Here is a 24,251-nt window from a genome sequence, read left to right on the forward strand (position 1 = left end):
GCAACGGTGAAGCGTGTTCATTTTTTGAACTCCAGGAGGATTTTTAAAACCACTTGCATCTATTTTGAGCCTGTGTGTGGGTGCGGGTGAGTCATTTTAGAAAATAGCCAACCTTTAAAATCACAATCTTGATAGATATTCTCCACACGACCTATAGGGCAGGTTTGAGTTGTATAGTTACCTTACCTTGCTATGATGTGCCTAAAATGTTGGTGAGATATTTTCAATAGCTGCTCCTTTCATTGTTATCGCAGATTACTATGAAAACCTGTCAGTCCGTCAGTCGTTCCGTCACGCCACCATATATGGCTGTCAGTCCGTCATAGCATTTTATGTAGACTACTATGTATATGCATAGTTGCATTATATTGCATTATGTTCTTAGCTTAATGACAACTATTCTTTATGCATTATATTCCATTATGTTCTTAGCTTAATGACAACTATTCTTTATGCATTGATCTAATGCCATGTTTTTCGTTCTTGCTTAATGTAAATCGCTCTGGATTAAGAGCTTGTGACACGTCACCATATATGGCCATCAGTCCGTCATGCCTTGTGACACGCTCCATGTCACAGCTCCTAAAATAAATTGAATATTTTGTTTCTTGCATAATATAATTATGAAAGTGACATTTTCATATATACTCAATTGGCATACAGCTCATGAAAATCAAAACATCCTATCACCTTATCCATACCTCCATTAGAATATCTTTCGAGACCACTAAAAAAATTAAGAAATATCGACCATATGAGTCAAGTATATTGATGTATGCAGTCAATACTTTGTCTGGGCTACTTTATATCAAATTATTTCATCAATGGGATGTGGCATGGAGGTGATCAGCTGAACCAGGTGAAATCTTTCCAAGGTCTCGTATCATACCAGAAATGTATTTAAAGAAATTATACTGTTTCTACTGTTGCAGTCAACATGACCTGCCGGCGCCGCACCGGAATCTTCTATCATGTAAAGTGGAACCCCGAGAGCGAGCTGGCGTTCCAGATGCTGAAAGAGGCCCTCTGTGGTGAGTAGCAAGTATTAAGAGCCCCAGATTTTTCTATTAAAACCATTTATCTTGCAGACTGAGGCCTGACTCACACCTTCACAACAGATTGATGTATAGCTGATGCATGAGACTTATTGACTGATGCAAGCTCGCAATTAATTTCCAATGGAAGTCGCATGGTTTGACACAACATCGCATGCATCAATGTTGTATGCTAGATCGAAAGGTGTGAGTCAGGCATGGGGCTCGGCGCTGTCCCGTCCTCACTCAGGAGATAGACTGCGCACAGTGCGCAGAACAGTCTCTTCATTAACCCTTTGACTGCCTCTTGGAATCCTCTGCAGCGATGACAAATCATGACAATAAACACAATGTTTTTAGAAAATAAAGGCAGGGTGCAACACTTCTGTTTTGTTTTTCTTCTTACTAATTATTTGATCGTCCCAAAACATTGTGTTTATTGTCATGATTTGTCACAACTCGAGTTGGCTTTGTCCGCGGCGTAAACGTCTTTAAATAAATACTTTTAAAAAAGCCTATGGGGAAAATGAATGGGGAACTATTTCCTGGGCCACTCGCCGTTCTGAATGCGACGCTCTATAGAGATACGAGTCAAAGAATCACTTCTGGTGCTGTTTATCACCGTTTTCCTTTAGAGTGCAGGGTGTGTCTATAGTGTGTTTAGTATGTGCACATCGTTCACTCTGGTTAATGTGTAATCGCTGATAAGACTGCTTCCTGATATAGGCTTAGACACACACACACAATTATTTCAGTCAAGAAAACACTCCTCTGAACTACACGGTTCTCAAAGTGGGGTCGGGGGACCCCCACGGGTTCCTCTTGAGTGGGTTCCAGGGGCCTCCCCAGCAAAATGAGTAAACATGGTATCAACACAGTTAAACCACTTTAAACCTAGGCTAAAACACATCAGCTACAGTATTTGAAAATAACGTCGTCACAAATCAATTCCTGATGTCAGGAATCAAGGATCCATTCCTGACAAAGACCACCAAGGGTCAAAACGTATCTCTTATTTATTAAATACGGTTTGGGAGTTAAAGATCTGGTGTGCAGACTTCATATACCTTCTCCTGCTTGTATGTTAATTAGTTGCATTTGCAGGTGTTAATTTTTAAATTATTATCATTTATCATCATATTATTATTTAGAAAACTATAATTTGCCCAGGGTCCGCAGAGAGGTGTGCTGTGGTCCGGTCATGGGCCACGGTCCACCCATTCTATAGCAAGTACTATCCAGTAGACAAGAGCTTTAACTTTTTCACAAATTACTTTTCGCGTTAACCAAAAAGATCACTTATTCAACCTTTAATAAGAGTGAACCCATAGGGTCTTATACGCTCTTACATACATTTACAGCGTAAGGCAAGCTATCAGTGTCTTGTTTGAGCACAAAATATGAAGAAAGAAAAATCATTACAACGGAAACATGTTTGCTAATTAGTAGGCCAGGTGGGGCCTCGGGTCAGCCCAGTTAGGTTGGCCGGCTTCATATGCAGATCTCTGTGATGATCCAGTCTTTTACATGTATGGCTATCCAGTATTTCTTAGCCTGGTTTCCAGCCCATAGACCCCGCCCACTCGACTGAGCGCACTGGTTCAGCTCTCAGAGTCTGACAATCAGGCTAGTATTTTCTATCAATCACAAACCCTATGAAGCCTTGAATTCACTGACGATTTTGTCACATGCCTGAGCCAATAATCAAATTATTGACTTAGAAATGAATTTAAAGCTTCATGGGGTGCGTAATTGATAGAAAATAAGTACTTTTTAGGTGAACTATGCCTTAAATTTACTTAGCTATACTTATCACCAAATGTATAAACTTAGAATAAGAGGCAGAGGTGGCACTACTTTGGGCCGCCATGCATTCTGTGCCGCATATGGCCATTCCAGCTGGAAATAAACTGTCCGACCTGAAGGGTCATATAGGCGAGGTTTCTGTGGCATCGGGGACAGGTGTGTCCCTATTCGCCACCGTATCACCTCCCTGCGTCGTCATGGCCAGGGAGACCTGTGGTGGCGTGTCATCTGGTCGCTCTGGGTCAGGGTCCTCAATGGGCGCCGCTTTTGTCTTCCTCGCGCCCGCAAAGGAACGCCCACTGGCAGCACCCTGTTGTTGCGCACCTCCCGCTCCTGTAAGGTTATGATAGTAAAAAATAAAAACTAGCAATCCTGCTTTAATCCATTAAAACCAGGTGTGTCCTTTTAGATGTTAGTGTTGGCTATTTAGTCCGGCAGCCGAGGTGGACGGGTGGGAAATTTGGTATAGGCCTATAGTCTTTTTTTTATTGGCCCAAAATATTGTCTATAGCCTATATGTATACATTCATGAATCCACTTGCTGACTGGCTGAAAGTATTGCGCTTTTTTTTAATAGGGGTTTCTTGTTGACCCTATACCATTAACTTCCTATGGCAGGCAAAAATGTCAAACTTTCCTTTTGCTTTAAGTAGCATGTGACATGTCAAACTAGGGGGTTTTCATGATTCTGAATCCATTCCAAGCATTAGTTTTGCACAAAATACACTCCTTGGGCTAAAAACGGCCTAGACATCATGACAAATGTGATGAGATCATAGATAGAAGTGGCTATTGTTTTTTAAACAATGTAAAAACTTTAACAAACCTCCCGCCACGCCGCTCCGTCGGAACGAGTTCCGCACACGGCTGGATAATCGGCGCACGGCGCCCCCGAGCGTGGCGCCCAGGTCTCCGTCTTTCTTCTTCTTCAGCAGGCCCACGTCGTCCTCCAGCTCCTCGGGTGGCACGTCGATGTTGCCCGTGTACCAGAACACCCACCAGACGAGGCTGAGGAAGATGATGATGGCTCCCGCGTAGATGAGGAAGTCGTAGAAGAAGACGTCGGCGAACACGCCCGTCAGCAATACCAGGAGGCCGAACACGTCGAAGGCCACCGCCGTCCAGAAGGCGCACGAGCAGCGGCCCAGACCGCGGCGAGGGGCGTCCATCTTCTAGTCTGCGGGTCTTCAAACGTTTTTTCAGGCCAAGGACGCTGAGAGAAAGAGATGAAGCAGCATGCAGGTACCCCCTCACTACATGTTGTATAACATTGTGTTGCAGATGCTTGTAGAAAAAGTTCCCCATCACACAAAGATTTGGCGGAGCCCCTTCAAGGGAAACTATAGAAAATATCTGTTCAGTGACAGTATATGTACACACTCACACTATCACTATAACTTTATTCTGTCATAGCATAGAGAAAATGTGATTAGTTTTTGTTTTTGTCAATATTTAATACAAGAGTCAAGACTAGTGTTTCACAGCTTGGCCTGTTGCCAAGAATCTTCAAACTGAGCTAAAATAGCTAAACTAAAAGTTTGCATGTTGTGACTTGTTACAGCTTGCAGATCGGCTCTTTTTTTGCTATTTTCGACAGCTATATAACTAGTAACCAATAACTAAACTGAAATTCTGAAACACGTGCAGTCAAAACAGAAACCAACGAAAATGTAATAACCTTGGTTCAAATGCAGTTTGTGCCGGTTCTTTGATCATACACGGTTCACCTGTCCAGGAAGTGGAAAGAAGGTTTGAAGCATTACGGCAGTAGAAAAAACTATAATTGGTAGCTGTCAGGCAGAAACGGTAACCTCATATCTCCAAATTTCAAAACTGTGTTCTTTTCCCCGTAAATGAATGCACTAGCTACATCATCAGTGTCACACAAAAAATGCAGATCTACAAGCTTGGAATGCTTTTTAAATAATAAAAATGTACGGTTTTGGACACGCAAGGTGTCCAACTGATAGCAATGAATTCCATTATGACTGTAGTGTACGTCCTGTGAGCTACTGTATGAATGAACATGAGTTACATGCACGGTTTGCCTTTATCACTGCTTTTGAGCAAACAAATCGCTATATGTTACTTGACTGAGACAAAATTATTTACACTGTAAAGATGGTATACATACTGTACTGCACACTCACTGTAATGTACTGTCTGTCAGTCCACCTGTCTCTGTCCGTTAACGTTGTCCGCTGTGCATCTCTCTCTCTCTCTCTCTCTCTCCCTCTCCCCCCCCTCCTCTCCCCCAGCAGAAAGCCTTTATGTTTGTGGATTGACTTTCACAAGCGTTTGACTGGCCAGGTAACCTGAGCCACGTGAGGCGTTTACAGCCATTGTGTGTGTGTGTGTGTGTGTCGGTGTGTGTGTCGGTGTGTGTGTGTGTGTGTGTGTGTGTGTGTCGGTGGGTGTGTGTCAGGTGCAGAGAGGAGTGGCATCATAAACAAGTGATAGGAGGCATACAGGTCTATGAACTCAATATTACCATGTGGGAATACTCACCAATCTCTATAGTGTAATGACATGCATCTTCATTACCACATGTTCATAAGGCACTATGTCATATGAGCAGGTTGCACTTCCATCGTCTTAAAATTATTCTGCATCCAGTTATGAGGACCATACGGCATCACAATCTGGTTTGTTTACATAACATTGGGTTATCTTTTTTAAGATTTACTTGTTTTTTCTTTGCTTTATTGATAGCTACAGTGAAGACAGGCAGGAAGGAGGGAGAGAGACATATGCGGCAAAGGTTGTCATGAACGGTGGACATGTTTGCCTGAAAATGAAATGTTTCATAGTTTTAGAAATATAGTGCTTTCAAATTTGAGAAATGTATAATGGGGGTCAATGACAGATTTTGGCACGTAAAAAAATGATTATTAGAACCAGCAGCACCTCCTACTAGGAGTGTGTTGGATTTGAACCAGCACACTTCTACTAGGAATTCTACAGATATCATTTGATTTATCCGCTGTGCCACTTAACGGCACGAAGTTCAGCTGGAATTTCCAGGCTACCTGTGAGTTGGAGTTTTGTAGTTGTTATTCTGGAAATCAGTCTTGAAAGTAAAGAGTTGGGTGTTTTCCACAATCTCCAGACCATGGAGCCAGCATCCTAACTGAGTCAAATTATAATGTATGTGGGTTTGATTGATTGAAAAATGTATTCAGCGTGTAGAATGGATACATTAAAACAAAGTCCACACAGGCTCAGCTCCACAGTGTTTAATTTATTTTAAAACACAGACATCCACAAACAGAAACACAACATTTTGGCAATAGTAGGCCTTCATCAGGTGATATGGCCAAGACCCTGTTTAATTGAGAGGTTTATTATGTGAGTGGTGATTGGAGCTATGGAGATGACTGAGTCTGAGAAATTTGGAGGGGTGGGAGCCACTGGGAGGGGTGAGGAAAATGGAGAACAGCATCTATGAAACAATTCAAGGCCAACATGTATATTGGGAGTGGACAGGATTATAGGCTGATTCAGGGTACAGTTTTGGTGTGGATTTCTCCTTTAATGTGCTGACCTTAGAAGGGATTCCATAAGATCAAGTTCTTCCAAAGAGTTTCACCATGCACATTAATGTAAAGAGCTGGTGCATTGCAATTCTAATATTGTGAGATGATATTTGACAGATGGAAGATCTGCACTGAGTTGAATTACATTACCATAAGGAATCGGATTTCCTAAGGATGTTGTAGCTTTATATTCTGATTATAATCATTTGCAGTGTTTGTTCAGTAACAGTACTGCAACACTCCAGCTCTTTCGGAAATATAATATACATCCTACTATAAATGCGCCACGTCTCTGCGTGCATTCGTACGTGTGTGTACGGTTGTAATGCACGTAACTCGAGAACCGTTTGACCCACCGACTTCACATTCGACACATGCATTCCACACCCCCACAGGGAGTGCAATGCCAGGTATCGAGTCGGTTGGACGCACGGTTCTCCAGAACCACCATACAAAAGGCTCTGGTCAGGCTCTGCCAGTGGGCCTAATGAGGACAACTCCTTTCACTTGGGCCAGGCTCTGCCAGTGGGCCTAAAGAGACCTGTGCAATTTCCAGCCTCTGCTTCAGCCAATTGAGGCTCAACCAGGCTCTGCCAGTGGGTCGAATTGATTGCCAAGTACACTTTTCAGTTTGCAGTCTTCACACACAGGCACACAGCCACATACACAGATCTCCATGTGGGACACCGGCTGACAGTTAAAACGGGTGCTATGACAACGTATATCATTAGGTTCCCAAGTTGCATCGTTCCCAAGTAGGGCACGTACAGGTCTAGTTTAAAAAAATGCGATATACATTTTAAGAGGATTAAGGGATGAAACAAATAAATGAGAAGACATTTGAAGCGTATAAATGGGTTGTCTCTTCTGAATGGTTTAAATTGGTATCCCAATCCCACCTGAAAAGATATTTTCTGTTTATAGAGCTGGAGAGATGGGAAGAGCCCTGTTACTGAACACTATAGCCACGGTAGCACTCTATAGCACTCAATCAGAAGATTAAGTTTTAACTGATAAATGAGCACCATTTCCAACCTTATATATTTGGTCCAATATCCATGCATCCACTCTGTGTCTCTTTGGTGGGCTATGGACAGACTGTCAGACAGTTCAGAAATCTGCCTACCGATTACATTATCGATGGGGATTCCAAATATGTTGTTCAGGGTGTACCCTTTGAGCAAGCAGGCAGGGTTGTAGGGTTTGATCTAGTCTAGGAAAATTGGCCTCAGATCCTGTGCAGCAGGGGCGTGGCCCAGTGCGTTGCGTTTCAAATGAAATGCGAATCAAAAGACAGGGGCGGGTTCCACATGGAGTGGGCGCTACATCTAAATAAGACGGAAGGGAAACAATTGCTCCTTGAGCGGTGGTGGCCTACTACAATTCAATTTGGAATTGGATTCCCTTCGGACTATTTTCATGGTATGCACAGTGCTTCAGACCGGAAAGGGGAGTGTCCGCTCAGATTCTGAGCGCAACTTACTTCCCTCACAGGGATATGTTCCTTTTTTCCCAGAAGTCTTTCTCGCCCGCCTAGTGGCGAAAAATAAAACTTCTGGGAACTCAGATTAGGTTTGATCAGGCCTTGAAGGTAAGGGAGTGCCATGCCCTTGGGCTTGGGTTGCCTTCTAGGCCAGCATCAGTGTTTTCTACTCAGTGCGGGCAGCAACCTGGAGCCAATGGAAGGGGTGGAAAAACTTGATAACACCAGATTACCAAATTGACCACTAACTAAGTTACAGTTAATCACATAACCTGATCAACTTGGGAAAGGCGTGCAACTAGTGTGGATCTAAACTTCATGTGGCCAACCTGCGATCCTATGAGCCTGTAATCTATGACATAGCTATGACGTATGACTCCAGATCTGAACCCCTTTATAAACGTCCATTATAAAAGTAAATTTACATATTTTAACTGCTGTGGAGGTGCTTCTGTGACCTATGATAGTTTGCAAATAATAGCCATGTAAAATTTACAAATTTCAATTTAGGCATTTAGCAGTTGCTCTTTATCCAGAGCGACTTACATCAAATGCCTAGTAATCTAGGATCATAGTAAAAAAACAGTAATAATCTGGAAATATACAAACTAAATCAAATGGCGACCACAGAAGTGGAACGCAAACGAGGCCAGCTGGCTGCTCTGACCATGGCGGCGGCGGTCATTGTGGTCGGGTTCCCTCTGTGGTGGGGGACCACCGGAGCGCAACGTGTGTGGATACCTGTCAGTCAGATGAAGGAGCTGTCCAAGCTTCAGCTGCGGCTCCGAGTAGACGTGGAGGTAGTGTTTGCAGGTGGAACCCTATGCCCAGAACAGCAGAGGAAGCTTCCGTTGACGCGGACGCAACACAAGGAGTACATGGTAGACGCAGACACACATTTAAAATACATTCATGAGACGACGTACCGCACGGCTACAATCATGGAGGATGATTCTTTAAATCGGCCCACAGCGGCGGAGGCAGATCTCTCTCTGCACATCCTCGGCGAGAGCCGTTTTGGTTCCATCGTTGCGTATGTCGTTCCAGAATCGTCGTCATTGCTACCCGAGGATGTGTCGGTGTATGTCGGTCAGTGGCGAACAGCCATGCTTCGTATCGGCATGGAGATGAGAGCGAACAAGACTCTGACACAGTTCCTCTCTCAGCTGGAGCCGTGGGTCAAACAGGTGCTGCAGGTGATGTCTGTCAGCCACGCCGACATCACCACCGCCCTTAGTGACAGAGTCCGCCACCGCCCTGGCTACAGGGAGAGCAGTACAGAATCCCGGTTGGATTGGAAGGCTGACGGCGCAAAAGCCTTCCAATCCAGCCCGGGATATGACATCACCTTCAGTCTGTTGAACCCAGACCCCAAGTCGCACAACCTACAATGGGACATAGAGGGTGCCGTGCAGAGCTACATCCAGCCTTTGCTTACTAAACTGGCCCCGGTGGCCGACTTCAGCATCGACTCTCAGATCTTGTACTATGCTACGCTGGGCGTAAACTCCTTTTTCAATGCTGACCTCAACGCCTACACACTCAACTCTGACAGCCTGGCCCATGTTATCAACCATCTGGAAGCCAGACTAGGTTCAAACGCTGCGTCTTCCAACCCGTTGTTGAACTTTGTGCTGTACGTCCCCGATGCACACCACTCTCCACTTTACATCCGCGGCCACAGGAAGAAGGATGTAGCATCCAATGCATTTCACTCGGCGCGGTGGGGCGGTATCATGGTCTATAATGTCAAGGCTCACTATGGGCCCCACAATGAATGTCCTTTCAACATTAACGTCAACATGGCTAAAGTCATGGGAGTCTTCCTGGCACAACTCCGGCTCATGTTGGGCGTGCTGTCCCCGGAATTTCCCCCTGGCTTCTTGGTGGCGCCTCGTGGCAATGCAGGATTGGCCGACTGGGAGCTTGACCGCCTGATGTGGAGTCGTAGTGTGGAGAATATTGCCACAGCAGCTACCACCCTCTCCTCCCTGGCACAGCTTCTTGAGCACATAGGCGACATTGTCATCAATGAGGACATTGGCCAGCAGCTATCAAGCAGTGTCACTGCACTGCAGCTGGCTGTGGCTGAGCTGCAGGCCGGGAAGCTGGGCTCTGCTCTGCAGCACAGTAAAGCAGCTGTCCTGGCTTCAGAGAGAGCTTTCTTTGACCCCTCAGTCTTCAGTCTTTCCTACTTATCTGATGAGCAGAGGTTTGCCATCTACATACCACTGGTACTGTTGTTCTGTGTGCCCGTTCTGCTGTCACTGCTCAAAATGTCATCTGAGGCCAGTCAGCGACGCAAGGATAAGAATGCCAAGATGGACTGATCGAGGAACATGCTCATTTCAGCTCGGCTGGATAGTCTATTTCAACGAATTGCTTGATCAGAAGAACTACCTGTAGTAATATAAATATTTATTTATTTTCTCCTTTTTTGGGGTGACGCCTGTATACCACCAGAGGTACCGCGTCATCAGTGCCCATACCCGAGAGAGAAAGACACAGACAGACAGACAGACAGACAGACAGACAGCTGCATTACAGAAGTGGACAAGAAGAAGAAGATGAAGAAGATGAAAGGGTGTTGGGGTTGATGATGCTACGTTATATGAATGTGAATAAGTAATACTTTGTTGTTGTTTTGTTGTCCTTCTTCCCTTGTAGAGGCAATGTTTGTACTGTATGTCACTACTGTAGTACTGTATGTCACTATAGTGTTTGTATGTTGTCTTTCTGAATCACACTTCTCGACTGTCTGTGTTTTTGTGTGTCTGGCATTGAACGGTCGGGTCGAGCATCTGCCCGCAGCCTCGCAGGCCTGGTTTCTTGTAAAAAAATATATAAAAAATACAAATAAAGAAAGGGAGAACCTGAAGCAGCAAAGAAATGTGCATCTTTTGAGAGATTATATTTATTTACGATATTTTTCTTCACCGCACAGTATATTTATTTTCCTCTTGTTTTGTGATTAAAGGATGTGTATTTCAACACCATGCAGTGTGACACGACTTTATCCTTTATTTGGATCAAAGCTTATATACCGTCGGGACACAAACATCTGAACTACAACAATATCAATTAGTTTTTGTTGACTACTACAATACTAATAGTAAAATACTAATAGTACTAAAAGACTAGATATTTAGTCGTCTTAGACTGACTAAGACTAAACATTTTACTAATACTAATAGTAATACTAATACTAATAGTAAAATACTAATAGTAAAGACTAAAAGACTAGATATTTAGTCGTCTTAGACTAGACTAAGACTAAACATTTTCAGAAGACGACATAGGACTATAAGACTAAATGGTTTGTTATTAAAAAGACTAAAACTAAATCTGAACAAAAATCTGCTGAAAAAATCACACCCATGTGAAGTGAGGGGCGCTCTTATGATCTTACAACATCGAGGAAGGAATTCGGTATAGCTTATGATGTAATGATGACGATGTAAAACAAACGGTGACAAAACAAACATTAAATTATCTTTATTGTCAATTGACTAAAAACAAACATTAAACCTGTATATAGAAATGTAACACTGGGTCTGATAAGAGATTGAGTTTTGATTGATTGATATATTTATTAACAGTTTGCAGAATTACAGTACATTTCAAGCACAACTCAATACAAAGACTGTTAACTGTGAGTGGACGTCACCATTAAGCATTACACTGGTTTACAAGAGGGTCCATCATGTTCAATTCATCATAACATTTAGAGCTTTCTATATAGTACAAAGAACAGAACAGGAATTCATCATAAAGGAGGTAAAAATGGAAAAGAAACATATAGTGAGGGGAAAAGGGGGGGGGGGGGCTGTGGGGGGGATTCGGATCTCCTCTTGCACAAAGTCTAGTAAGGGGCGGAGTCTAGCCAAGTACACAGGCCGGGGCTTCCGCTTTACTTCCGCGTCTATGCAAAACAGATGGAGAATTCCTTCAGTATAATCATAGCTTTATTCCGATACTGTTAACTAAGCTAAATTGTTCGTTTTTGTTGTACTTTTTTTTGTCCAAGTCTGTGTTTATGTTGTTAATGTACGTACCGTTCGTTTTCATCGTTTGTTTTGTCGGTTTCTCAGTTATTTAGTTTTAAGTGTAGTAACGTAGCCAGTCAGTCAGCCAGCTACAAGCTACCACTGGGTAACAGGTCCGGTGCCGGCCGGTCGTCACAATTCCATCTCGCCCCAGCTTTTTTCCGCCGACCCAGAGACTCGCTGTTAGCACTGGACCAGGGCTAAGGTTAGGCATAGTTTTACTGGGGGTAGGTTTAGGCATCGTTTTACTGAGGTGTACTACTTCGTTCAGCCATGGCTGCCGCAGCTGTGTTCTTCTACACAAGATGCTTGGACGAACTGCCAAAAATGAAAGTGACTGATGTCCACAGAATCGCAAAGGCGAGCAGTAAAGCTTCAACATCGTTATTGGACAAAGGGTTTAGGTTGTATGTCTCCAGTTATGTATTCAACTATGAAGGTAAGTCACGTTCATTTTCCCTTTCAAGTTGCATTGACAGAATACAATGAACACTAACACATGAGTCTTGGTCAATCTATGTTATTTATCTTGTCATATTTTATGTCTGACAGTTTCAAATAAAGACAAGCTGACAGGAGAAGTCAGCATCAGAGCCTGTTGCTACAGGTCACTGAAGAAGAACGAGAAGCCTCACAGTTTAAGTGTAGGGTGAAATCTAGGGATGGTGTAGCCCCGCAAGCAGAACCCGAATGTAGTAAAGTTTCTGACACTTTTATGACTTGACCCATTGGGTCCTGTTTCACGCTGGGCTGCCGCCAGTTACGCACACACAAATACAATGTAAACACGCCATGAGACGGACTTCTGCGCGCTTTTACCATGTTTATTCATGTATTGACTTACGAATGTGCGAACTATAAGTACCTTACATACCATACCGACACATCTCCTGTGTCGCGGAAGCCGTTAAGTATTTTTAATCCATGATTGATTAAAAATGTCGCTTCTTCCTACCTTGTTTATTGACACCTCATTGTACCGCCTATCTGGCTATAGCTAGTGGTGCTACAGCTATGACGGAGCAGATCATAGGCAGGGACGTAGCCCGCAAAGCCAACCGCACATCGGGAGGCGGTACAATAAACGGTAAATAAACAAGAAGAAATCAAAGCGACATTTTTAATCAAACATGGATTAAAAATACTTAACGGCTTCCGCGACACAGGAGATTTTATCAGAGGTATGTAAGGTACTTATAGTTCGCACATCCGTAAACAAACACAATAAAAAGCGCGGTAATAGCGCGCCGATCGAAGAAAGGTTGAGTTTGTGTATATCCGCGTTCCAACAATCGCATTGGAAAATCTTAGCATGACCTGGGGCCTATTTCACGAATCTTGGATTAACTAATCCAGGATATAGGCCAAAGCCAGGCTTTTTAAATCCTGATCTTTACAGCCTGGTTTATTCCGTTCCACTAAAGCCAAGCGAGGCTCAGAATTGGCGGATTTGGCGAGCCGGGATCAGCAAGCCTGGCTTAATAGACAGTCTGGCTTGTTGTCTCTAGACCCCTTCTGTGGATCAAAGATTTACTGATCCTTCTTCTTCATGAGGTATTAAGGCAGTTTGCATCCTTAATAGTTGCATTACAGCCCCCTTCTGTATATCTCATTATCTTTACTAATCTATTCAAGACTTACTGATACAAGGACTTAAGCTTCTAAAATAAATACTGCTGCTGTAATTAAAGAGAGAACATACTCTCAATAGTGGATAGACTGAATGATTAACTACCCCAAAAATATAGTTTACATTTTACCACTACTATTAACTTAAAACAGAATTCTTAATATTGTAAGCATAATGATATTGTCGCATTGTGATATTTGGCCATAACTCCCTCCTCTGAGGGAGCTACCTTTGGGGAAGGGGGTTGTTTTCCAGACAGGGGCCAGACTGGTGAGGTTCATAGGTTCATGGGTTCATTTAGCATGCCAAAGTTTGTGCTATTGCCATTGAGAATGCATTGGGCGTTTAAGTTAAATAACTCAGAAACTACAAAACATTTCAAAGTAAAAAGTTCCAGCATGTGTTTCCACAGTAAGCTGAATTTTACAAAGTGTGAATGGAGTTTCTAGGTGAAAGTGATTTTTTGAAGTGCCACTATCTGCCTATAAATGTCTCAAATTTGAAAGCACTATATTTCTAAAACTATGAAACATTTCAAAGATTCCTTTTCAGGCACACATGTCCACCGTAGGATGAACCTAAATAGGTTTGAATGGGGTTTCTAGGTGTAAGTATGTAGGACTGTAGTGGGTGAAACGTTACAATATGTTGTAAAACAATGAGTAATGGTAATATTTAGTCGTTTTCACTTTTACAAAGAATAATAATATAATATAATAATTATTCTTAACCGTGCACTTGCACGACAGCAAACCTATTCATGGGAAACATTCACCAAAAGCAGCTGATCTACAAGCTCACAAGCTGTCATGATGTTGTGCAGCCTATATATTTTGGTTATTTGATTTTATATAGTGCTTAAATTAGTCCTTTAATGCAGACCGATACAAATAAGGCAACATTAACCCATAATAATTGAATAAATCTGGAAAACATCATTGGTTTGTGATCAGTTTGACTGCTTAATGAACAGTAAAGACATCAGGATTAGGTTAAACCTGGCTGTTAGCCTGGTCCGGAGCAGGCTCAGTCCAAAGCATAAGTTTCCATGGTAACTAATGTAGCATCACTTTCATGAAACCGAATCAAGCCTCAACATATCCAGGTTAACTGGTTAAATTAATCTGGCAAGATCAACCAGCTTTCATGAAACCGGTTAAGCACTGATCCAGGATATATTAAGCCAGGATATGTGTTAAAGCCCGGCTTAATCTCTAATCCAAGTTTCGTGAAATAGGCCCCAGGGACCCTACCTAAAGCGAAAATCAAATTTCATAAAAGCTTTATGTAGGGTTCCGAGAGGGGCTAGGGATGGTGCAGTGTTGGGTTAGGGCTCCAGACTAACGTTTTAGTTGGTTGCACTGGTGCACCCATCTTTTTCATGTACATAAGACATCACCAGTACAGCATTTAGTTAAGGAGTCTTCAACGTTTTTCAGGCCATTGAGGCCCCCACTACATACAGTATTGTATAAAATTGTGTTGCAGATTAAACATTTTCATAGATAGCTTCATAGATTTATTTGACAGCACTACACTACACAAATATAACATTCATATTTTCAGACAGTTAACCACTTAAATCCTCAAAAACGTGTTCTTAGTCTGCTTTTTTGTGCCCCCTACAACAAACAAACCTCTTTGCTGAAAATAGCTGATCTACAAGCTCACAACATCTCACGGTGCGAGTGTTATCGAGCCTGTAGATCTGCTATTTCAGCTAATGCTCCCCTCAGAGGGAATACAAGGGTAAAATACATTAAAATGAAAGGTTCCTATCGCACAAAGATTTGACAGCTCCCATGTAGAAACTCTGAGGAGTCGGACCCCCTAGGGTTCCTGGACCCCCTGTTAAAGATGCACCTACACATAGACATACCTGCTGAATGTAAGGTGCACTAGTGTGACCAAGTGAAATTTGTAGTTGCACTGTACAGATTTTTGGGTGCATGTTATCCCCAAAATGGGTGCACTCTGGAGCCCTTGTGGTGTTAGTTATTGACTTTTGTCAACTGCCTGCGTTGCCGTTTATGGCCCGTTCACAGCCTAGCTTTTTGTTAATGGCCCGTTCCTATTTTTCTGTTGATTGCATGTTCTTTAACTTGTTCTTCGTTCAAAGCCTGTTCATGGCAGTGTTCTCTCTACATGGTATGTCTTCTCAATTATTATGTAAGTATCAAAGCAGTCTTCAACAGGTAAGTTACTGCTGGGTTATCATTGTCTCATTGTCTCATGTGTTACCAAAAAATATTTGAAACATTCAAATTCAATCTATTTTTTCTAATTTAATTTTCCCTCTTTTTTTCCCTCCCTTTAATGTTCAGATTGTCCTGAAACATTCAAAGCCAGTCATAATGACTCGGCATCAGTGTTCGTGTGTCGCTGGAACTGCACTTTGCAACCACATCGTTGCACTCCTGCTGCAGTCTGCTCACTACTCAGAGACAGGTGCCAAAGTTGTCCCCCCCGTCCACAGCTGCACTGAAACTGAGCAACAGTGGCATAAGCCAAGAACCATGGTGAGTTAAATATGGTATATATATATTTATTTTTGTTATGTCATATTTTAGCATAAATCTAAGCACTCCTGAATTAACTCATAGGGGCTTAAACCCGGTCCAGTCGGCCAAATGACCATCATGAAGCCATCGAAGACAAGAACATCGGAAGGAGGAATTCGGTATGTAATTATGTACTGCTGTTTTACGTCTACTGGCAATCATAAACAATGACAAGATTATTTTGTTAAGCTAATTTTACCTAACTAATAATAATATCTCAAACTTATATAGCGCTTTTCTGAGTACCCAAAGACGCTTAACTAGAAGGAGTGTGAATACTTTCCGGATGCACTGTATATCAATCTCCTTTTTGTCTCATTATTTGCACTGGTTGCCTGCTACGACACACCTGTCCCTGTACGTGTGCAGAAATACTTCCTACAAAGTTCTTGAGTCTAGAAAATGGAGTGTAGAAAATGTGTTGACCAACTAGTGTCACTCATCTGTGTTACAGAAGCACACTCTACAAGGCTCTTGCTGGACCTCTCATTGACCTGTCTGTGCTCAAGGTTGATGAGGCATACAAGAACTTTGACCCCCTGTCCAGGCCATTAGTCTGCACCATGGGGATGTCTGCAGATAGTCCCTTGGTTCACTCCCGATTTGGACCTGTCCAGGCTGGAAGTGTTCTGTCCTACCAACACCCCCCAGTGAAAACACGCTACATACTGCATCATGAAGATGCTCCACCATTCCCCCCACTCCCCCTGGATGATTATAGACTTGACCAGACCAGACCAGACTTTGTCCTAAGTGAACATGAAGAACTTCACATCAAGTCTCTTCAGGTCACGTTTCATACAGCTCAGAAAATTGAGGAAGCAACAACGGAGCAGAGTGCCAGTTTGGAGTGGAAGACGCTGCGCAAGCAAAGACTGACCTCTTCCAGGTATGGAAACTATTGAATATTTTATTAACGCTTAACGTTTTTTTACTTTAAATTAGAATACCAAGAACTATATTTCTTTCTAAGCCCTATTTAATACTTTCTCAATCAAGTGTGATTTCTTTCTACGTCCGTGATTAGACATGGTAACGCCTGCCTGCCACGCGACAGTAACTTACGCGACAGTAACTTGTAACTAAGAGGCAAACCAATATTGTTTGTACAGTTTGCTTTGATTTAATAATTGATTGAACAACTATGATTTGATTTGGATGATCATAATAATCATAATGATTTCTGTCTAATAGTACTAATACTAAAAAGATAAAGATCAAGGGAAAAGATACCTTTTTACAGTACAATAATGTTTGCCTCTTCTAAAAAAATAAAAGTTACTGTTGCGCGTGCCAAGCTGTCATTCTCTTGTATTATATAATATCGCCTCACCCAGGCTTTCCACCACCTCAGAGGCAGGCGGGGCGTTACCATGTCTAATCACGGACGTATAAAGAAATCACGCGTTACACAACAATACCAAAAACAGCTGATCTACAAGCTCATAAGATGACCCTGTGATTATATGAACTGTTGCACTACCTACAGGTTTCGAGAGGCGTGCCATGTTAGGGGGCAGACTTCAGCTACTAATTTGGCTACAAGAATTCTGAGGGGCACCGTACAAACAGCTGACATGAAGAGGGGCCTGGCGATGGAGATGGAGGCAGCAATGGAGTATGCCAAGAGGAAGAACATCAATTATCACCCGTGTGGCCTTGTGATTCACCCTGATGCTCCCTGGCTGGCAGCCTCTCCTGATGGCAAGGTTTTCGATCCTTCTGAGTACCCACCTTTCGGTTTGGTAGAGTTCAAGTGTCCCAATTTATCTAGCTATGTAGACTGCAAGTACATGACCATGAAGAATGGCTCACCGGTCTTGAAGAAACAGCATGCCTACTACTGGCAAGTTCAAGGCCAGCTCCTAATGTCAGGCTTGCATTGGTGTGACTTTGTTGTGTGTGCGCAAGAAGACATTTCTGTAGAAAGAATCTACAGGGATCCAGAGGTGTTGTCACAAATCAGACTGAAGGGTGACTGGTTTTATTACTATTTTTATATGCAGACCTTTTTAGGAAGGGCATAGCTGATAGTTTGGTGTAGGCAGAAGAGGTGTGTTCTGTACCTATGTTGCACAGTAGCCTGGACACCATTTTCGTCTATGCAACACCCGGCATTCGAACCCCAGGTCTCCCACGTACGCTGGGAAGCATCTTATCCACTAGCCTAAAGGGTAATTTCCGCCACGGGTCTGGTGAGATATTGGGCTTTTAGTCTCTTGAGCCAATTCTGCTACGCCAATAGAGTACCGAAGTCCAGACGTCAATAAAATTGGATCATCTCAGAATCATCTCATAAGAATTGTGGTCCAAAAATAAACTGTCCTGGCGATATTGTCAGGTACGTGGCTCTGTATCGTTTACGATAGTCATTCATTTTTGATACAGTCCGTTTCTGGCGAAATGTTTACTAATTTGTCGGTGTGTAATATTAGTGTGTTAGTGTTTTTTCAGTCAGTTGATACTTCATATCCATATTAATCAAACCGCCATGCTCTTTGGTTTAATTTGGAATACAGTTCTTATTTATTAAATTATTAAACAAGTCTATGGGAATTCAGAATGGGGGAGGGGGACTGACCCAGGTAGGATGCATAAATGACGTCACGACATGGCCAAAACATGGATGGCGCCGCACGTTGAAATCTGCTCTTATAGATCTGCTATTCCCTGCCAATGTTCCCCCGAGAATCGGGATGGTTGGTCTAAAACTCCATCCCCCAGAATTGCTGACACCCTGAGGACGCCCCCTGTTGAAGACCCCTGTACGTTGGGGTCTAGTAAGTGTTCAGGTCTTCACTGTGTTGCATTTATTTTTATTGCACTTTATATAAATATGTAATCTTATCTCATTTTCAGCCATTGTATATTATGACATGTTGTGCTTTTGTTCATAAAGTACAGGTTCACATCAGTGTCATATGCCAACATCTTTGTATTATATTAAACTTGACTGTAGGCTACATTTTATATTCTTTGTATTTGTGTTTGTTCTTTCTTGTGTAAATTGGATGTTTGTTGCATGACTTTCAACATTTAGATTTTACAGTGCTGGAAGACATAGTGTTACGAAAATGTAAATGCATAAGTTAAACTCGGCGTATACTTTTGTTTTGGGCAGCGTTACGGCTGTAACATTGCAGTAGCCTTAGAGTATTAAAAGAAACACAAAGATGGCTATGTGAAATAATTGCATTTTATCCTGAACTAGCCTGACACGGGGAAGATTTTATCACTGCATTCACACTACAGGACAGAGTTCCAGGTGGTTCCCCCAGTTCTTGACCAAAGAACAGCACGAGCCATCAAGTCCAATCAGTCATAAACGCTTCTACTTAAATCCAGAGGTCTAGACCAAAGGCAGCTGGGAATTGCCTTCCCAGCAGTGCCAGTTTCAGGGATGTTATGGTAGTTAGAATATCATAATTATACTGAGTCTAATATAGCAACTCATAATGTAATAACGGCACATAATGTAATAACAGTTCATAATGTGATAACCTAAATGTAGTAAAGGCCCATAATGTAGGCTAATAAGGTCACAATGTAATACATCATGAGAGCATAACATAATAATGGATTTTTGCATAATGTAATCATGTAATAATGTGTTACATGTAGCCGCTCAATTCACAGTTAATAATGTAATTACGGGTCATATTGTTGAGAAAAGTTTTACATCGTATCAGTATCATGTCAGTATCACAGGCAGTATCATTACTGCCCGGAACTGGGCCTTGATGATCAGGCTTTCAACACTGGGTAGACCTCAAGATTTGACACCTTGTCCTACCACACTTGATGAGCTTATAGGTTATTAGTTCATAATGAATCGTTATTGTTGAGTTAAAACTCATAAATGGAGCATGGATCTTCTACAAGACACCTCAGACAACTTCTACAGTCTCAACAACTACATCTCCCAGAGTGCATCAGCTGCTAGATGGCTGCTGGTGCTCATTTGCCTGATTGAACACCTGTTAAAGGCTGATGGTGGTGACACTCAAACAAATATCAAACAAGATGGCGGAATAAACAAACCTATAAAGGCTGATACAGACAGCCACAGACACACACGTCCTTGTGTTTATTAATATACGCCTTTATAACCAACCAAAGGGTGAAATAATGCACGTGCGTGCGTGCGTGAGTGCATGAGTGTGTGTGTGTGTGTGTGTGTGTGTGGTGCACACAGCAGTTACATCAACAGTGGATGATCAAAACACAAATCACTCTGACTAACGGACCAATGACGGACGGACTAGTTGAACAGGTGACCGGATCCAGTGGGCGGGGCTTTGGATTTAAATAGGAGCCGCCATGTTTTTTCCCAGCATGCTGTTTGGTTTGGGATCCACTTCATGCTGTCTGTGAGCAGAGCTGTTTGTTCCAAGGTAAGAAGCGTTTGTTTGAGAAACACGGTTTTATCCTTGAGCACTGTTGTTGTTTAGACATTAAGATGATTTATAGGACTGTTTATTGTTTAAACAGAGTATTTATAAGACTGTTGTTTATTGTGACACTAAATGGACAACAATGTCAGCAATGTTTGTCCTTTTATAGGACTCGTTCTTTGGCCTTGGGCCTCGATCACACAAAAAAAACATTTATCTTGTCTGTTTAATGGCCGCCCCAATGCATTTCCAATGGGAGGCACATGCTTTGACCAAACATTTGTGTTTGATTTTGGGGGGCAATCAAACACATGCAGGCAGAGCCCAGAACATATGCTTATGTGTGACTGAGGCCTTGGGCCTTGATCGCAACAAAAGCATTGTCTTGTCTGTGAAAATGGCTGATCTACAAGCTCACAATGCATTGTGAATGTGATGTGACACATTGTGAGCTTTTAGATCTGCTATTTTCAAAAGGGTTTTTCTGTTCAAAATGACCAAGTATGCAGATTGTCCCATTTGAAATGTTTAAGTACATTTTGATGCCAAAACCTTTTAACTTTGACTCAAGTTATATAATGTAGATTTTGAAGTTTAGATTTTTTTTTACCAATATCTTAAAGGGACAATTCACTTTAAAAAACTAACTTTTTGTCATTGTATTATCTACTCGGGTTTATGTGAACACTACAGTTTTTAAGTTAAAATGCTAAAAAGCTAAAATGAATATTTAAATACTGAATCAAGCAACTTAAAAGCTGTCTGCAGTGTTCACATAAGCCTGAGTAGAAATATTATATGAATTTTACAATGTATGAAATCTGGATAAAGAGTAATGTTGTTTTTATTTATGTCTTGCAGGTTAATCATGTGACCTTGGTGTCATGTGTGACCTTGGATGGGGTCATCAGGAGATGGCTGGTATTGATAATAGAGTGTCTACTCGGCTGAGCTGAAACGTATAACGGTGTCAACGAACGCTCCCTGAGATTACGAGGCGTACGGTGCTCGGGACGTATTGTGCCATACAACCTACGCGGCTCTATTAATACCGGCTATCTTCAACTGAGCGACGGAAGGCCCCCATGGTATGTACCTGGATTACATGTGGCTGTAGTAGAAACAAGGGCAGTGTCACCATTACATGTCAAGTTGACCATTCATTCTCATACATATGATTTTACATATGTTTGGGTGAAAAACCTTACTGAGGTTTTTATGTGTTTTTAGTATTTCAATGTGTCCATGATTTCATGGACACTTCCTACCCAGACTACAATTCCCATAATGCTTTGGTGCACTGCTCCTTGTGCATAGGGGAGGGCTGTCTTACTGAGACAACATGTAGTCTAGGGAGGAAGTGAGCCCATTGTCCATGACATCATGGAGCCCATGGACACTTTTGAAATACTACATATATAAAAACGACGATTACCCACATAAAAAACCCAGGAAAGTGTTTCTTGTCTCCCAAACATCATTAAAATAAGCTCTGGTTGCAAAAGGGGTGAAGTCGCCGTTTAATGGGTTGAATCATTAAAGCTGCTATAAGCAATATGTCAAATGTAATTACTTTTAAAAAAATTGGTATTCAGACTGCCAGCAATGGGTAAAACAATATTGTCTCTGACACATCTTGGGGCCACAATCTGCATTCAAAGATGTTCCTAGCTTTGTCATTGGTCGATTTGCCTGTCTACTTCCTGATTGGTCAGTCATTTTGACCGGGTTCTTTTTTTTTCTCTGACCAATGACAAAGCTTCTAGGAATATCTTTGACTGCAGATTGTGGCCCCTAGATGTATCGCAGAGACTAAATCATGTGTGTTTTACTCATTGCTGAATGAAATAAAAATCATTAAAATTGACATTATTGCTTATAGGAGCTTTAATCACAATTTGTGACAATAATAAAGTAAGATATTGGTGACACAGCTTTCAGTGACTGTTATGACTTACAAAATGTCATCCTGTAGGCCGACAACTAAATAGATATATTTTTTTCTTGTCATTTCAGAACGTGACGCTGACAAGGCGACGTCGTTATTGAAGGTACAGTGCTGTTGCCACTCCTGGGTGCTGTTGGCAGTGAAGGTTAGTAATGAACCTTTTGATTCCTGATGCTTGTGTAAGTGGGCTACATGCTACATGCTACCATACCATAGGTTGTCATTCGCACCGTGTATCGTTTCACGTAATCTGTGTATAATGCCACTCTACATCACATGCCGCAATGTGATTTATGTATTGTTTAACATAATTTACGGGTAAAGATGTCGCGTCACGTCACATCACATTATGTATGTTCTGTTGTAGTCTTTCTGTGCTGTTTTCTGTGTCGAGTTATTAGAATTTCTATTTCCTTTCTCTTTTAATAAAAAAAAGTATTTTTTTATTTCTCCTTGCCCATTGCCCTAGTTCTTCACTAGTGGACTGTGTGTACAAAATGTGATTTGGCGTCATGCGACTTATTTCCGGTATCATTATGGTAGCATGTAGCCTGCTTAACACTGTTTACAGCCTTCTATGCTGTAGATCTGTCCAAACTTACAGGAAGAAAATTATGGCAGATTTTCTTCGTTGGTTAGTTTGTTTTGTTTAGTGCTGATATTGAAGGTAAGTGGGCGTAGTTTATTATCTTTTGATGTCGGGCAGAAACCTTGTATCTCCATAGTTCAACCTTTTGTAAATTAATTTCCTTACTTGGTCATGCTACAGTGTCACACACTAAAGTAGCAAATAGCTGATCTACAAGCTCACGATGCAAAGATCATCCATTATTGAATATAACCTATTGGTATCGAACATGCACGGTTTCTACCCCGACCTTTCATCTTCTCTTCTATTCTTTGCTTTAATAAAGTTATTGTTTTTTCTGGTCAGAGTTTTTAATCGCATTTTGCTTTATTTTTCATAAGTCATTTCTTTCTTTCCTATCTATCACTAGTTCTTCACTAGTGTATGTGGTGCGTGTGTCGGGTCGTGTCTCTCATACAGTTTCTAATCATTTGATTGGAGCTGTATCGTTTCACGTCATTTGCGTTGTGTCATTTGCTGGTAAAGCGCCATCACGTCAGTTCACATCAGATATGAACACAGGCCGGTATGTGATGTGCATTTATGTGATATTTTTATGTGATTATTTCACAAATTGCGGATAGCTCGTTGCACGCCATGCACTCTGTTCATTGCTCTTGTGTTCTAATGTCATCCTCAGTGTTGTATGTATGTTGTGTTCTCATGTTCATAGTGTTGCTGTATTGCTGACAAATACTGGGGTCCAAAGAATGCTTCTGCCATTGCATAATTTGCACCTCGTATAATTTGTCAATCGTCCACAAATGGCATAAATTGTAATGTATATTTAAATGTGGGCAATTCTTTTGAAAACATGTAGATTTTAAAATAGAAATGTGGGACAACTGGCTAGAAAGACTGGCCACAAACCTAAGGCCAACTGCTTGGGCGGAGACCAAGAATCTTTTTGTTTTGTTCATGTTCATAAAGTGCTCCAAGTGCTTTAAGTGAGAAGTCCAGCAGCAAACCTCTAGGTCATAAGAGCATTGTTTGTGCTATATTATCAGATCCAATTTGTGAGTATAAAGCTTCATCTAAGCCCACATCACATATGAACACAGGCCCGGTATGTGATGTGTGTTTATGTCTCGTATCATTTCACATTGGTGAGTAAGGCTTCATCACGTCATCCCCACATCACATGATGAATTTAGGGTTAGGGCTAGGGTTAGGTATGTGATGTGG

General features: G+C 41.9%; 3 protein-coding genes across 5 annotated transcripts; 2 read left to right on the forward strand and 1 right to left on the reverse strand.

The window, feature by feature from the left end:
* Nucleotides 1-2,786: 2,786 nt before the first annotated feature.
* LOC308324234 (uncharacterized protein) lies at nt 2,787-5,058 on the reverse strand. Of its 3 annotated transcripts, XM_080776230.1 has the most exons (4): nt 4,991-5,058; nt 4,519-4,567; nt 3,667-4,053; nt 2,787-3,173 (listed from the first exon to the last, which is right to left on the reverse strand). In XM_080776230.1, the coding sequence occupies exons 3-4, from the start codon at nt 4,007-4,009 to the stop codon at nt 2,962-2,964; spliced, it is 555 nt and encodes a 184-aa protein (XP_080632356.1). In that variant the 5' UTR covers nt 4,010-4,053; nt 4,519-4,567; nt 4,991-5,058; the 3' UTR covers nt 2,787-2,961. The 3 variants fall into 3 exon arrangements, with proteins under 3 accessions (XP_080632356.1, XP_080632357.1, XP_080632358.1); XM_080776231.1 differs by lacking the exon at nt 4,519-4,567 and having other exon boundaries at nt 4,991-5,052; XM_080776232.1 differs by lacking the exons at nt 4,519-4,567; nt 4,991-5,058 and having other exon boundaries at nt 3,667-4,243.
* Nucleotides 5,059-8,476: 3,418 nt separating this feature from the next.
* Nucleotides 8,477-10,591, forward strand: LOC308323276 (GPI transamidase component PIG-S-like; the record flags this gene model as incomplete). Its single annotated transcript, XM_080774996.1, has 1 exon — nt 8,477-10,591. The coding sequence occupies one exon, from the start codon at nt 8,477-8,479 to the stop codon at nt 10,187-10,189; it is 1,713 nt and encodes a 570-aa protein (XP_080631122.1). The 3' UTR covers nt 10,190-10,591.
* A 1,587-nt stretch (nt 10,592-12,178) lies between these two features.
* LOC308323360 (uncharacterized protein) lies at nt 12,179-19,017 on the forward strand (the record flags this gene model as incomplete). The annotated part of the gene is made up of 6 exons (XM_080775089.1): nt 12,179-12,344; nt 12,458-12,549; nt 15,860-16,054; nt 16,139-16,215; nt 16,551-16,985; nt 17,586-19,017. The coding sequence occupies 6 exons, from the start codon at nt 12,179-12,181 to the stop codon at nt 18,121-18,123; spliced, it is 1,503 nt and encodes a 500-aa protein (XP_080631215.1). The 3' UTR covers nt 18,124-19,017.
* Nucleotides 19,018-24,251: the final 5,234 nt, after the last annotated feature.

Source organism: Protomyctophum bolini (genome assembly GCF_963924005.1).
Source record: "Protomyctophum bolini genome assembly, chromosome: 11".
Classification (NCBI taxonomy): domain Eukaryota; kingdom Metazoa; phylum Chordata; class Actinopteri; order Myctophiformes; family Myctophidae; genus Protomyctophum; species Protomyctophum bolini.